At 41.0% G+C, this 14,329-nt stretch overlaps 2 protein-coding genes across 2 annotated transcripts in view; one reads left to right on the forward strand and one right to left on the reverse strand.

Moving 5' to 3' along the window:
* Nucleotides 1-1,683: 1,683 nt before the first annotated feature.
* FKBP14 (FKBP prolyl isomerase 14) lies at nucleotides 1,684-11,726 on the reverse strand. Its single transcript, XM_004418872.3, has 4 exons — nucleotides 11,345-11,726; nucleotides 8,389-8,540; nucleotides 5,373-5,500; nucleotides 1,684-2,565 (listed from the first exon to the last, which is right to left on the reverse strand). The coding sequence occupies exons 1-4, from the start codon at nucleotides 11,539-11,541 to the stop codon at nucleotides 2,407-2,409; spliced, it is 636 nt and encodes a 211-aa protein (XP_004418929.1). The 5' UTR covers nucleotides 11,542-11,726; the 3' UTR covers nucleotides 1,684-2,406.
* Nucleotides 11,727-13,508: 1,782 nt separating this feature from the next.
* PLEKHA8 (pleckstrin homology domain containing A8) overlaps nucleotides 13,509-14,329 on the forward strand; it is a 52,985-nt gene continuing 52,164 nt past the window's right edge. Inside the window, exon 1 of the mRNA XM_004418869.3 lies at nucleotides 13,509-13,920. Within this exon, the coding sequence (XP_004418926.1) occupies nucleotides 13,881-13,920 (40 nt within the window). The 5' untranslated portion in view covers nucleotides 13,509-13,880. The remainder of the gene's footprint in view (nucleotides 13,921-14,329) is intronic.

Consider the following 14,329-nt stretch of genomic DNA (forward strand, 5'->3'; position numbering starts at 1 on the left):
TTTCTTTCCCCCATAATACAGCATAAGGCTTTCTGTAAGGTGGTTTATAACTCCTCCAGGTTAAGGAAAATGGCAGTGATGACTTAGTTTTCTAGATATAGCTGATTTCATCAGAGAAAGGTATTGTACACATTCTTCCCAAGAACTTTATGTTTTAGTGAGGAAAATGTCAATATATAACGGGTGAATATAGTCTATAAAAGATTTAATAATTGTTCATAATTTTTTTGTAAAACAAAAAACTCAGAGGTAAACAGGAATGAAAGGACTAAGACATACACCTGGAATCTCTCACCGCACAGGGTTTTTCAGGCAATTCAGTGCTAACCCCAAGATTATCCAATGAAACTAGAGCCATTTGGATCATGGAAAGAATTCCAAAGCACCAGAAACAGCCAGTAAACCATCTTCAAAGGATAAGGACCCAAAGACAAAAAAGCAGAGTTGACTGCTAGGAGAGCAAATTGAAGAAAGAATTAGGCCCAATGAATTCAAAGAAAATTTTCACTTTTTCAATAGTAGAGGGCAGTAGCAAGATACTGAACTTAGGGACTGAAATCTGGTTCTACAAGTTAGCTGTTGACCTTGGGCACAACAATCAATCTCTTTGAATGACAATTTCCTCATCTATAAAATAGGTACATTAAGATCCAACAGCTTTTTTCAGAGGCTTCAGAGCAATGAGAATCAAAGATGATGCATTTGAGATCACTTTGTGGACTATAAAGGACTATTCTTAGTAAATGGAGATTGGGGCACTTTTTTAAAGTATTAAAGGTAAAAGTCAATTTAAGATAAAATTTTTGATGGAGTAGTGGTTAAGTTCTCGAGCTCCGCTTCAGTGGCCCAGGGTTCTCAGGCTCAGATCCCAGGCGTGGACCTCCACACCGCTTATCAAGCCACGCTGTGGCAGGAGTCTCATCTATAAAGTAGAGGAAGATGGGCACAGATGTTAGCCCAGGGCCAATCTTCCTCAGCAAAAAGAGGAGGATTGGCAATGGATGTTAGCTCAGGGCTAATCTTCCTCACCAAAAAGAAAAAAAAAAGGTAGAATTTTAAAATCATCAATTTTTTGACCCAGGATAGATCTCTATTCAATAGTAGCTGCAGTAGGTCTGCCTCATTTTTGATTGGCTTAACAATTTGTCTTATGATACAGTGTTACTGTAGTATAATATACTAGTTATAAACTTTATTCATTAAAGAACCAGGAAGGGTAATCTGCTAGCCTTAAAAAGTAAACATTGACTAAATACAACTCTCTACCTCCTCTACCTGTAGTCTAGTTGTTAAGACTCAGCATTCAGCTCTCACTGTTGTGGCCCAGCTTTGTTTCCCAGTCAGGGAACCACACCACCCGTCTGTCGGTTGTCATGCTGTGGCGGCTCCATGTTGCTGTGCCACTGAAAGCTATGCCACCAGTATTTCAAATACCAGCAGGGTCACCCGTGGTGGACAGGTTTCAGCAGAACTTCTAGACTAAGACAGACTAGGAAGAAGAGCCTGGTCACCTACTTCCCAAATTGGCCATAAAAACCCTACGAATAGCAGCGGGGCATTGTCTGATATCGTGCTGGAAGGTGAGAGGATGGTGCAAAAAGGCTGGGCAGGGTTCCGCTCTGCTGTACAGAGGGTTGCAAGGAGTTGGAATCAACTGATGGCAAGAACAATAAAAACCTCCTCTACAATATTTTGACATATTTTATTACAAAGAAACAAACACATAAATAATTTGTCCTATTTATCATGGTAGGTCATTAGTTACTAGGAACCAAACTTAATGTAGCTTAAGTCCTAGGCAGAATGTTTTGATGTATGCATATTTATAAATTATTAACTTTGTTACTCACTTCAGCATTGCCCAGCTCCTCAGTAAAGCAGTTAACTGTTAACAAGTAGAGTCCAACAACCATTTTCCTCTTTTCCTCAAGCAGAGACTCAAAGGCAGTTACAGACATACTGTTTCATTATAACATGAAAATAGTAAGCCTCTGGCTATTGCAAAAGGGTTTTCAAATGTCAGTATCTAACTTAGGGAAAATAGAGGGAAGCAGAAATAGAGGGTGCCGATTTGTGCTCTAACCTGCTCTCATGTTGTGGCATGCTCCCCGTTGCAATATTTAAAATTACAAGTAAGCAAGTAAAACATAAGGCTTCATATGTGAAAGTGGAAAATGGTCCGGAAGTCTTCTATTCAAAGACAAACTAATTTTTTCTTCCCAATAACTCACCAGAAAGAAATGGGTACTTAGAAGCCCTAAGGGGTTCTTCAAATAATATTCAGAAAAATATATAAAAATAAAAAACAAAGCAAGAACAGAACACTGTTAAAAAAAATAAGACTTTCTTTAAAGATGGTTGCCTCTCTTTAAGGATGGATGCTATATAAAATAGGCAGATGTATCTCTATAACTCATCATGTTTATATGTAAATTCTCTGGCAGATATAAATCCATCTTTGTCTTCATCTTCTTTATCAAAAATATCCTCCACCAAAACATCGTGATGACTTTCATTCACCAACGCACCATGCTTTTCAAACTCCTTCTTTAAATACACTTTAACCTACAAAATAATGAGTCTCATTAACAATTCTAGTTCATAAGATACCCATATCGAGCCAATCAATATCACAGATTGGACTGGTAGTTCATTTAATTATATATAACAGCTACTGAACAACTACTTTATATTTCTAATGAATAGTAAAAAAATTATAAGGAATTTTTTCCCTTAAAAACTGTTGCTATACTGCTAAAGTAGGGGCACAGAATATTGCTCAGAGGCAAAGATAAGGCTTGTATCATCTGGAAAACACCCAGTGGGGCCCAGCCCATGGCCTAGTGCTTAAAGTTCTGTGCACTGTGCTTCAGTGGCCCAGGTTCCCAGGTTCGGATCCCAGTCGCAGACCTATTCCACTCACCAGCCATGCTGTGGCAGCGTCCCACATACAAAAAAAATGGAGGTGGATTGGCACAGATGTTAGCTCAGGGCTAATCTTCCTCAAGCAAAAAAAGAGGAGGATTGGCAACAGATGTTAGCTTAGGGCAAATCTTCCTCAGCAAAAAAAACAAAAACAAAAACAACACCCAGTGAAAGCATACTACCTGTTCTTCATTCAATTCTAACTAAAGCCAAGCATTTGAAAGACTGCTGTCTTTCAATCCACTGAATTATCTGGATCTTATTATCCAACAAGGGTCAAAATCCCAGATATTTCTCTTAAAATCAGATTCAATGATGGCTTTCTTTTATTTAAATAAGTGTCTGAGGGGGCTGGCCCAGTGGCATAGAGGTTAAGTTCGTGTGCTCCACTTTGGCGGCCTAGGGTTCGCAGGTTTGGATCCCGGGCATGGACCTACACACTGCTTATCAAGCCATGCTGTGGCAGGCATCCCACATAAAGTAGAGGAAGATTGGCACAGATGTTAGCCCATTGCCAATCTTCCTCAGCAAAAAGAGGAGGATTGGCAACAGATGTTAGTGCAGGGCTAATTTTCCTCAAAAATAAAAAAATATGTGTCTGGGAATAGTACATGCTGTGGACACAACTACAATCACGCTACATGACCTTCCAATCTCAGAAATTAAAGCAAAAACCAGCTGGATGAGTGCTTAGACTAAAATTTTCCATTTTCATTTAGATATTTAAAGATAGAAACAAAATACTGCTCTCAATTACCCACTAGATTCACCATAATGCAATTCAACCTGTATTTTCATTTTTAATCATATCCCTAGTATTCTTTCTGTTAGATAAGCAATTTCGAAGTCTCTCTCCTCTCCTTACCACCAACATGCAAATATATGGAGTACATTTATTTTTAAATTTTTTTTATTTTTATTTTTTTTGGTGAGGGAGATTGGCCCTGAACTAACATCTGTTGCCAATCTTCCTCTTTTTGCTTAGGAAGATTGGCCCTGAGCTAACATCTGTGCCAAACTTTTCTCTATTTTGTATGTGGGTTGCCACCACAGCATGGCTTGATGAGTGGTGTAGGTCTGTACCTGGGATCCAAACCTGCAAACCCGGTCACCAAAGCACAGTGCACCAAACTTAACCACTACACCACCAGACTGGCCCCTGGAGGATATTTATTTTTAAGATTACAATGATTTAATGGAGTTGGCAAAAGAAAGAATGATGAAGCTCTATGGATTACCATAGAATATATCTCCAGGATATATTGTGTGAATAAAGCAAGATGCCAAATATTATGCATAGTATGTATTTTTTGTGTAAGAAAGGGAGAAATACAAATATGTATTCATGTTTGCTTGTATTTGTGTAAAGAAACAACGGAAGGATACATTAGAAACTAATAAAACTGGATACAAACAGGGGTGGATCACACTGTAGAAGAGGATGTGGGTAGGAGAAACACTTCTTAGTAAATATCTTTTTAAATTGGATTGATTTTTTGAACTATGTGAATGTGTTATATAGTCAAGCTTCTTTTTCAATGAAAGGGAATAAAAATTTATCTTGGATGGAAAAAAGTCCTACGACTGGTAACACTATGAGGTGTTACAAATTTAGCAGCTGTGGATCATGACCCCATGATTCATAACAACTTAGCTTATTCAAGACTTAATCATTTCCTGGCTATTTGAATGAAACTGATCAAAGCTTAGAAAGGGACTTGATTTCTGACCAGCCAAGCAGAATGGAGAGCGTGGGTAGACAAAAAACATAGGGATAAATATCTACCTCTGCTGCTTTCCCCACAGCAGCCAGACTAAGACAAGTGTCTGTAGCAATGGCTGCGAAAGCCTAAATAAATTATAGGCAGAGACTTCTTCCTTTCTCCTTACCCAAACACCAGGACTTCAAGGGGCTGGGAAAGGTCTCCTGCTGTGAAAAGCCAGACTGGAGTCTCCTTTCTCCAGGTGCTAACTTGAACAAACTGAGCATGTGAGGTGTTTGTTGCTAACTGTTAGGAAATCACTACAAAATGCATTTAACAGCCAGTCTACAGTTTTAAACAGAAACTCTCCACTTAAGGTATTTCTCAGGACATCTATGTTACTTATACTAGGGATAAATATCTCCAAATACTTCCAACTCCAAAATGGGAATTGTCTTGGCAAAATGGATCTTTGAAAAACTCTGGGCAAGGGCAAGACACAGTGAACCTTAAGCATTGGGAGAAAGAAAAACAGCAGAGGAATACATGGTACTTTTTAAGTCTCAATATATTTCTCTCCAAAAGAATGATTTTTTATGAAAAAGTCAATTTTCAAAGCATTGGTATTTTAAGAAAACTTACACATAACATTTTATCCAAATAAAAATAAATTTTCTTTAAAAATATATTTCTAAAAAAGTGAGCTAAAAGAAAGAAAGAGGAGTAGGAGGAAGGAAAGGTCACCTCATCTTTAGAGAGTTTCCAGTCATCATTAAGATCCATTTCTTGGAATGATTCATGGGATCTTGGTCCATTTCGAATCTCCAGGAGATCGATATTGAATATTAGCGTACTCTCTGGGGGAATTTTACCTGACATGAGGAGAGACGGGGGTTAAGTTTTATTAAAAAGATCTCAAAGTTTTGATGATAGAAAACTTACGGTACTAGACAACACATTTTTTAATTGAATTAAATGAAGAGCCTTCCTAAGATTGTCACTTATGATAGAAATTACTTCTAATTATATTTTAGTCAAACAAATAGAATAAAGAAGGAATAATCCAAACTAATAGATCAAAAGCAGTCTGTTTTTGGCTTTGCAATTAAAAATTGTTTTATACACATACATACAGATGTGCCTAATGGCCTGGGTATTAAATTTCAAATATAATTAAGATATTACAAATTATATGTCAAGAATGACTTAAAGGACTTTAGATAATTTAGAGTTAATTATAGTACAAGTGATTTACTAACTCTGGGGTCAGAAAAGTTCTGACCTAGAAAAACATAAGAGTACTGCCATTTCTACCACTTGGAGGCAGTATACTATTGAGTGAGCTCTGGTGTCGTACTATCTGCGATTGAAGCTTACTTCTGCCTCTCTCTAAGCCTCAGTGTCCTTATCTGTAAAATGCAGATGACAATACTGCCCACCTCAAGAGTCTGTTGGGAGGATGAAGGTAGATAAATCCATGCAAAATACTTAGCATTCTGCTTGAAAATTAGTAAGCTCTCAATACATGTAACTAACATGTAATTCTCTTACAGGCTTTAAAAACAACACAGGAAGGTTCAACAATTTCAGAAAGTTAGGAAACACCCCCTCTGACATAGAACATTATACATATGTTCAAGAAATTTTACGAGAGGGGAGAAATTAAAACAAATTTCTGAGAAGGGAGATAAAAATCTTTAAGTGAAAAGAGCTTTGTTCAAGTCCCAGGGACCTTAAAAAAAAAAAAAAAAACTTTCTGGGAAGTATGGACAATTTTTTTCCACTTCTTTTCCTCTAACTATATTTAACATACAGGTTTAGACATTACAAATATTTATTAGTCCCCCATATCCCACATATTTCCATGAAAGAGCATTTGTAAGCACTAACAAGAACAAACTTACACTGTGTGCTGAAGCTTACCATTCCAGATCTAGACAGAGAAGGGGCATGTACTAGGTCGTCGATAAAACTGGTGTCTTTCCAAAGGAGGCATGCAAACATGGGACTAAAGGACTACAAAATTAGTGTTAAATTCATATTAGTAGAATTAGTTTCATTGTGCTCAGTTTAAAGGAAATGACTCAAATTTAGCTCTCTACTCGCTGTAAAATAAAACTGAGTTAAATATAGTATGGAGAAAGAGTAATGGACTAATACTATATACATAAATATTAAAGGTGAGACAATAAAAACACAAGAAGGTAAAAGAATGCATTTGAACATCAGAGAAACATTTTCTAGACACTTGATTTTCCTCTCTAAGGAGGATTATTATTAAAATAAGAATTGGTTAGTAAATTCTACTCTATGCATAAGATTTATATAGCAAGTTCCATTTTAGAATATATAATGCTTCACATGTGGCACCTATTTTCTTCTCAGGAGACTAGGGCTAGGATTCCCACTTTGTAAAGGCTTAAGCTTAGACCTAAGGATGCTGCGAAGTCTGTATTTCTACAGTATCAGAGTGGTTCTCTGCCTGGTTCTGATGACTACTTAAAATTTTTTTTTCTTCATTATGTATGTAATATATGCACAGTGTAGAGAATTTGGAAGAGACAGAACCAGAAATAAAAATAATCCCCAGCCCTACAGTCCATTGTTAACATTTTTATTTATTTCCTTGTGATTCATTTTGTATGTGTATATACTTTCTTCCTATACTTACTACTATCATAGTATATATACTATAGCTTTATTTTCTACTTTTACGTATAACATTATATCACAGACATTTTAGATATAATTTTTAAAATCTTTGAAATGCCATTTTTTAAATAACTAGACCATATTTTATTTAGCTAAACTCTTCTCATTATATACGAAAGTTGGTTCCAATTTTTTTGCTATTAGAAACAACACAGTAATGGACATCTCTGTTCACAAATATTTCTCCTGATACTTGATTATTCCCTTAGGTTAGATTACAATAAAGGAATTACAGGATGAATGCATCTCCTATATATGAAACATCTTCTGGCCTCTTGTAGATAGTCCTTTGGAAAGCTGCACGGGCTCCCACTCAAACAGGTGTATGTGCCTGCCCAGGAACAAATTAGCACAAAAGCTCCCTGGACCAGTTAGTCCATTTGCTTCTGCTTTATTAAACTCATTTCTTGCCACTCCATTATTTTTTTTAAATAAATTTTCAAAAACTTTATAAAACAAGAGTGAAAAGAACCTCCAATAACATCCTTGTCGTGGGAAACTTTCATTTCACACAGCCCATATCTGAAACTGCATTTAATGCCTTACTAATGTATATTTCAAATGTTCAACTCATCAAAATACATATATATATAGAGTAATCTTTCTTTTTGCATTGTTAAAACAAATTGGTGAGTTTCAGTTGGAGAAGACGAAAAAGTTCTAGAGATGGATAGTGGTAATGCTTGCACAACCATGTGAATGTACTTAAGGCTACTGAACTGTACACTTACAAATGGTTAAAATGGTAAACATGTTATGTATATTGTACCACACACACACACATTTAATCATCATATTGGTGAATAATGTAAATAAGAGAGTTGAAGTTTCCAGAACCTTTTTTCATTGTTAGCTCAGGTGACCATTTAGATATTATGGCTTTAATTGGCCATTTCAAATGATAATCAAGACATAATTGTATTTCTCAAAGAAATACAAGTCCTCGGTTTCCTTCTAGAAAAAAAATACATAGTAGTTACACTAACTTCTGTCTCCTAATCCTGAGAAGAACTCTAGTGCTATAGTAACAATGTAGAATTGTTATTACCTTTTCCTTCTTTTCCATAGCCCAGGGCAGGAGGAATGATGAGCTTTCTCTTCTCTCCTACACACATTCCCTGCAGTCCCTGGTCCCAGCCTTTGAGAGCCTCCAGGATGCCCAGGGTAAACCAAATGGGCTGACCATTGTTATGTTTGTGACTGCGAGAGAAAGAAAACACATTAGACCTCTTTAGTAATTTTATTTTTTATTGCTGTGGTACATTTTTTCCACCTATAAGTGGTTCAATTTGGGAATTAATGAAAATAGCCACACATACATACACACAAACACAAAACCAAGCCAACTTTATAATAATTCAATTCATTGCCCATGTTTCTTGATGCAAATTTCACACAGTTGACTCAGCTAGAGACAGGCAGAGGGAATAATAATAAAAACAAATAATTTTTTGAGCATTTACTGTATACCAGGTAATGCCCTAAATGCTTTGCCTCTTAATTCTAACAATGATCATATGAGGTAAGTACCATTATTTCCCCATTGTACAGATGAGGAAACTGAGGTTAAGTGTGCCAGTAGTTGACCTAACTCCAAAGTTCAAGGTATTAACCACAAAGTGATGCTGTCCCAGGAAGGCTACTAGGGTGCAGAAGAGGGAGAAAATAATGGAAAAATGAGTGAGTTTGGGAAGGAGGATGAGAGGCTAAGGAGAATTTACTGCCAACACACATGGGTCCATACCCATAAGGACACTGGAGAGTTGGGAGAACAGCATCTTATAGCCTGCCTACAAACCTTCCTGATGTACAGCCTGCTGATGGCTCTGATAAGTAGAAAAGGCTGCTCTTCAACCCTGAATTCCCACTCAGACCCTAGCTCAGTTCTCTCCACAGGGGTCTACTGTGGGGCTATGCAGGGAAGCCTGGAGGAGTAGTCTCTCAAGGACTGAGGAAGAAGGGAATGGTTAAGATATCCTGGCTTATGAGCTGAAGAGAGGCCAGCCTAAGAAAAACAACCTGCCGAGCTACTGGGGGGCTGCGGGGCTGAGTAGTCCAGTGAGCTCCCTTTCAGTACAATAAGGAAAGTGTTCTATTCAAGGATATCTTGTAGGTGAGAACGAGAAGTCATTCCACTAGGTTTCATGGGTACCATGGTTACTAAATCTAGGTAAAGCCCATTACTTCCTCTTTTCCTTAATTTCTTCCCATAATCAAAGTAACAAAATACCAACTGTAGAAAACTTGGGAAGACTAAGAAAGAATAAAGAAGGAAGAAACAACCTACCACCCAGCACTGACTACAGTTTTGGCACATTTCTCATCACGGCTAAAGGATTTAAGCTATTTACCACATAGGCTATGGTTCTAGAAACTGATCATTTGATGCTCCTTTTCATGATACTCAGGGTTAGTAGTTCCTAACCATTTACATGGAGGCTGCACAACAACAGTCCCCTCATCAGGTACTAGAACTTTAGTAGCAAACTGCTAAATAATATCCCATGGCTACTACCAAAGTCTGCAGAGGTTTTTGGTTCTGAGACTTGAAAGAAATCAGGCTGGGTCTACAAGAGATCGGGCTAAAAGTGAAAATTTTAAATGCAAATCATAATATCATTTAATGTTCACTGTGGCACTGGCCTTGTCGATAAGAAGACAGGGCTGTGGAGAATTCTATGGCAAGCCATTGTTTTGGAACTTTTTGCAAGGGCTGGAAGAGTTCAGCAAAAAGTGCCATTCACTTCTCCAAAACCTCAAGCCAGACCAGGTCTGAACGCCCAGTGGAGGCACTTGATCAGAAAAGGAGGTCTAGGATGGACTGCAAAGCTTCATGGCTGTGGTTCTCTCTACCATGGAACGTCTCTCTACCTGGAACGTCTTCCCTCTCCCATTCTCCACCTGGAACCCTCCACTCATCTTTCAAGCCCCATCTCAATTACAACCTCTGGGAAGTCTTTCTTTTTCCCCACCTCTCACAGCATAATTAACTCCAGACTCCATTATGCTTTGTGAGCACTTTGAACATTCTGTACTCTATAGCATGAGTTATTTACTTGTCTTCCTCCCCGCTGTAGACGGTATACTGCTAGAGAACAAGAACCCACTCCTAGTCATCTTTGCATCCCCAGGGCCTGACTTGTGGCCACTTAATAAGGGTTTGATAGATGACAGATAAATGAATGGACAAGGACGGAGAGAAGCCAAAATATTTGAATCTCCCTTGTATCACGCACAGGGCCTAACATAGAGGAAATGCTCAATAAATACTTTTGGAATGGAATGAAGAGAACCAATGCCTAATTGGCATTACACTTGTAAAGCTTTTCCATGTTGCAATTTCTTTGTTTATAGAACAGAAATAAAGATAGTGTAACCACCTGAAAATCCTTCACTGTAGGTATTGGATTAATCTTCCATAACCACACCCACACCCATCAATGAAGTCTTTGAATTTCTAGAAAGAAACAAATGATGAAACAAATCATGGTCCTGTGCCTTGACCAAAATGTCATCTGTCAGAACAAAAGTTAAAGAGATCAATGAACTAACATTAGTATCTCCTACAATAAGCAAATAAATGATTGTGTATTCTGCTCATGAAGTTGCTGTTAAAAGTTTTAAGTAAATTTCACCTACACCAAATTAAAAATGGAATTGGGTATTTTTTCTCAGAAATGGAGTTTGAGAAATGAGAATTCCTTTAAGTTTTTTCTACTTATTGCCTAATTATACACCTAGATATTTCTGCAGTATTTCAGATTCTAGTTCTAATTTTTACATAAAAAATTAACCGCTTTATCATGACCACATGTTTCCAATAACACCTTCAAAGGCCTCGTTATATAAGATTGGCTTTAAACAATTTCCTTTCCCCAAAGAAGGAAATAAGATATTTCAGTTTTTTAAAAGAGAGGTAAAACCTGTTACACGCTACCTTTTCTGCCCAAGAACTAGCATAGGTGGGTGGGTTCTTTCATTATCTGCGGAGTATAACTACTTACGTGGAGTGAAATAAGGAGCCGTCCTTTTCCAAGTAGCCTTCATAGTGCACCAACATCAAATCACCCCCCTTGGTCTTGCGATGGCAGATGAACGGCTTCTGGAGCACTTCAATCTTCACTTCTGGCTCAGGGATCAGAGCCCCGCTCAAAGAAGGGACCAGCAGCGTCAGGACGGCGTTCCACAAGAAAAGCCTCATGTTGCTGGAGCAGGAAAGAAGTTCCTACCAAAACAGAGACAGGGTCCCCGACCTCACAGAGCTAAGAACGTAGTTGAAGGCTTAAGCATAACGGTGGTCTGGCAAGTTCATGACTCCCCCTTCCTAGCAGACGTGGCACATTTATGACCGACAACTTGCCCACGCACTGCGAACTCACCTCTAAAGAGTTAAACCCAGACCCGGCCTGACTGGCTCTTACATCGCGGCCGCCTGGAAAGGACGGCCTCCCATTGGCTTGCCGTGCTGTCCCTCAGGCGCCTCTCAAGCCAAAGGCGGGGCGACAATGTAATTCACAGCCCGGCCAAGCGGGGCAGCGACCCCGCGGCGAACCACCCTGAGCGGTCCTAGAGCACGGCGGGTTAAAGAAGTCCACAACCTCGGATTTGGGCAGAGGGCTGGGGCAAGGAGCTACCCGGAAACTCTTCCGGCAGATTTACATCTGTCAAGTACCCCGGCTGAGCGTGGTGGGACCTGGTGAAACGGTAGCGGTTTCAGGAAAAGCTCGCTTACTCTCGCTGTTGGTGAGAAGCCCCCCAGGATTCCACAATCTTAAGACTCCTGCTATTGCTTATTATTTAATTTACAGCATAAACGATAAAGGCTTAAATAGTGCTGTAGAGTTCACAAAGAGTGTTCCTGTGCGTGAACCTCACTGCACTGCCAGTAAGGCAGATTCTTTTATCTCATTGGAAAGATAAGTATCTTTAGGCTAGGAGACGTTAAGTGTTCTGCTTAAGGTTGTTCAACCCCAAAGCAGTTGAGTTCCGCCTTCAAACCAGGTCTTCTGATTCATTCTACAACACCGCATAATATTATGGCTGCTAATAATTTGTCACATAGGTGACCTTAGGGTAGAGGGTCAATAATAGCTTCTATCGGGGAGAAAGATGTGCAGACCTCCGCTTTAAAGAAGAAATAGTAATCACGGTTACGAGTTACACAGGCTCATCTTAGTTTAAAATGTTTACTTTTACATTTTTCTCCTAATTTCAAAAGCAATACATGTTCATTGCAGTCGATTTGGAAGAAACTGGAAAGCACTAAAGTAGGGTTTCCAGGTAAAATACAGGCGCTGAATTAAATTGGAATTTCATATAAACAATAAATCAATTGTATTTTTATTTGCTAAATCTGGCAATCTTACACTAAAGAAAAAGAAAGAAAGAAAAAAGATAGCCTACAACAACACCGACCACAAATAATCATCTTAACATTTTGGTGCATGCTTCTGTGACATATGCCTAAAATAATGTGGATCATAATTGTACACTCTGTTTCGTACCTGCTCTTTCCACTTAATCTACAGCTAACATTTTCCCTGGTCAAATGTCCTTAGCACAGTACTCTCTTACAGTTTAATATGCATAGGAGTCCCCCGGGGATCTTGTTAAAATGCAGATTTCGGTTCAGGAGCTGTGGGTTGGGGCAAGATTCTGCACTTCTGACAAGCTCCTAGCTGATGGCAATGATGCTGTCCAAGGACCATGCTTTCAGTAGCGAAGCCTTCGAGTTTAGACGTCTACTTACACTGGCCACACAGTATTCTATCGTGAAATCTTCATCATCTCCGTACGCCCTATTGTTGGGTACCTCAAACGGGATGAGTTAGACAGCCTTGAAATAAGAATTGGACCCTGGGGACTAGAACCCAGGGGGCACTCTAAGGGGCCCCAAATATCAGGAGGTGGGACCAGACCCATCTACGGCACCTTTAACAGTCTGCACTATTTCCCACACTTGTCTCAGAGCCTCCCTCCTCCGTTCTCACCCCCGGCCTACTCCCAAACCCGCCTCCCCGGACTCGATTTCCCTGCGGGCCCCTCCGGATTCATCAGCCCCACCGCCGCCGTCGCTACGAAACCCCGGAGTGGATTTTGGGAACGTGAGCGCGAGCGGGGCACTGGGCATGCGCGAGCGGGCCCGGGGCACGGCGGGTGGAGGACCCAGGTAGCGCGAGGTGGCGCCGCCGGCGACTCGCTGCCTCCCTTGCGGCATTTCGGAGGCTTCAGCTGCCTCTCGGGGCCACCCAGCGCCTTGGCCTCCCTGTGGACAGCGCGTCCCCCGCGCTGCCCCGGCCCCTCGGCCCGCCGAGTCCTCACTTGCCGAGGCCGCCGCAGTGACCCCGCCCCCGAGCCGACGATGTGAGGCGGGCCGGGCGTCCCCGCACCGGGCCCGGGCGCCGGGAGTGGGCGGCTCGGCAGCGCCGGGCGATGGCCCTGCTGCCGGTGCTCCTCGCCGCCTGGGGTCTGGGGCAGTGAGGGGCCGGCGGGCGAGGGAAGCGGCCCTGGCGCGGCGGGGGCGAGGGGGCCGCGGGCGCCATGGAGGGGGTGCTGTACAAGTGGACCAACTATCTGAGCGGTGAGTGGGGGCGCGCCGGGGGGCCGCTCCTTTGTCTGAGCGGCCGGGGGGCGGCGTCGGGACGCGCCTCGGGGGTCGGGTCACGGCCCCGCCTGAGACCAGGGAGGCCTGCGCGGACCGGGAATATTTCCCCAAAGCAGTTCTCTTGCAGGACCGTGTCACCCATGCTGTAGGGACACTGCTCCCTGTTGGGGCTGGGTGAGGGCGGCAGCTGCCCTTTCGCTTGAAGTACTACAAAATACCGAGATTTGGGATGCCTTGAAGGGTACGATGCCCTCCGGGTCGGCTGGAGGGAGGCGCTGACTCCCGCAGTGGGGTCCTCTGGGAATCGCTCGAATTCTGGCAAAGGAGCTGGTATCGCCTGGCCAGCAGATGGGTTGGAAGGTTTCAAATGAATGCCAGCAGTAAC

The sequence above is a fragment of the Ceratotherium simum genome, chromosome 1 (assembly GCF_057802395.1).
Source record: "Ceratotherium simum simum isolate JZ-2026a chromosome 1, ASM5780239v1, whole genome shotgun sequence".
Lineage (NCBI taxonomy): Eukaryota > Metazoa > Chordata > Mammalia > Perissodactyla > Rhinocerotidae > Ceratotherium > Ceratotherium simum.

What these genes read in the sequence shown, in the direction of transcription:
- FKBP14 (XM_004418872.3), bottom strand. Translation starts at nt 11,541, where the DNA reads ATGAGGCTTTTCTTGTGGAACGCCGTCCTGACGCTGCTGGTCCCTTCT. An exon ending in GGCTCCTTATTTCACTCCAC is followed by an intron (nt 8,541 to 11,344) that starts GTAAGTAGTTAT and finishes TTTCTCTCGCAG; the next exon opens with TCACAAACATAACAATGGTC. An exon ending in CTATGGAAAAGAAGGAAAAG is followed by an intron (nt 5,501 to 8,388) that starts GTAATAACAATT and finishes TCCTCATGTCAG; the next exon opens with GTAAAATTCCCCCAGAGAGT.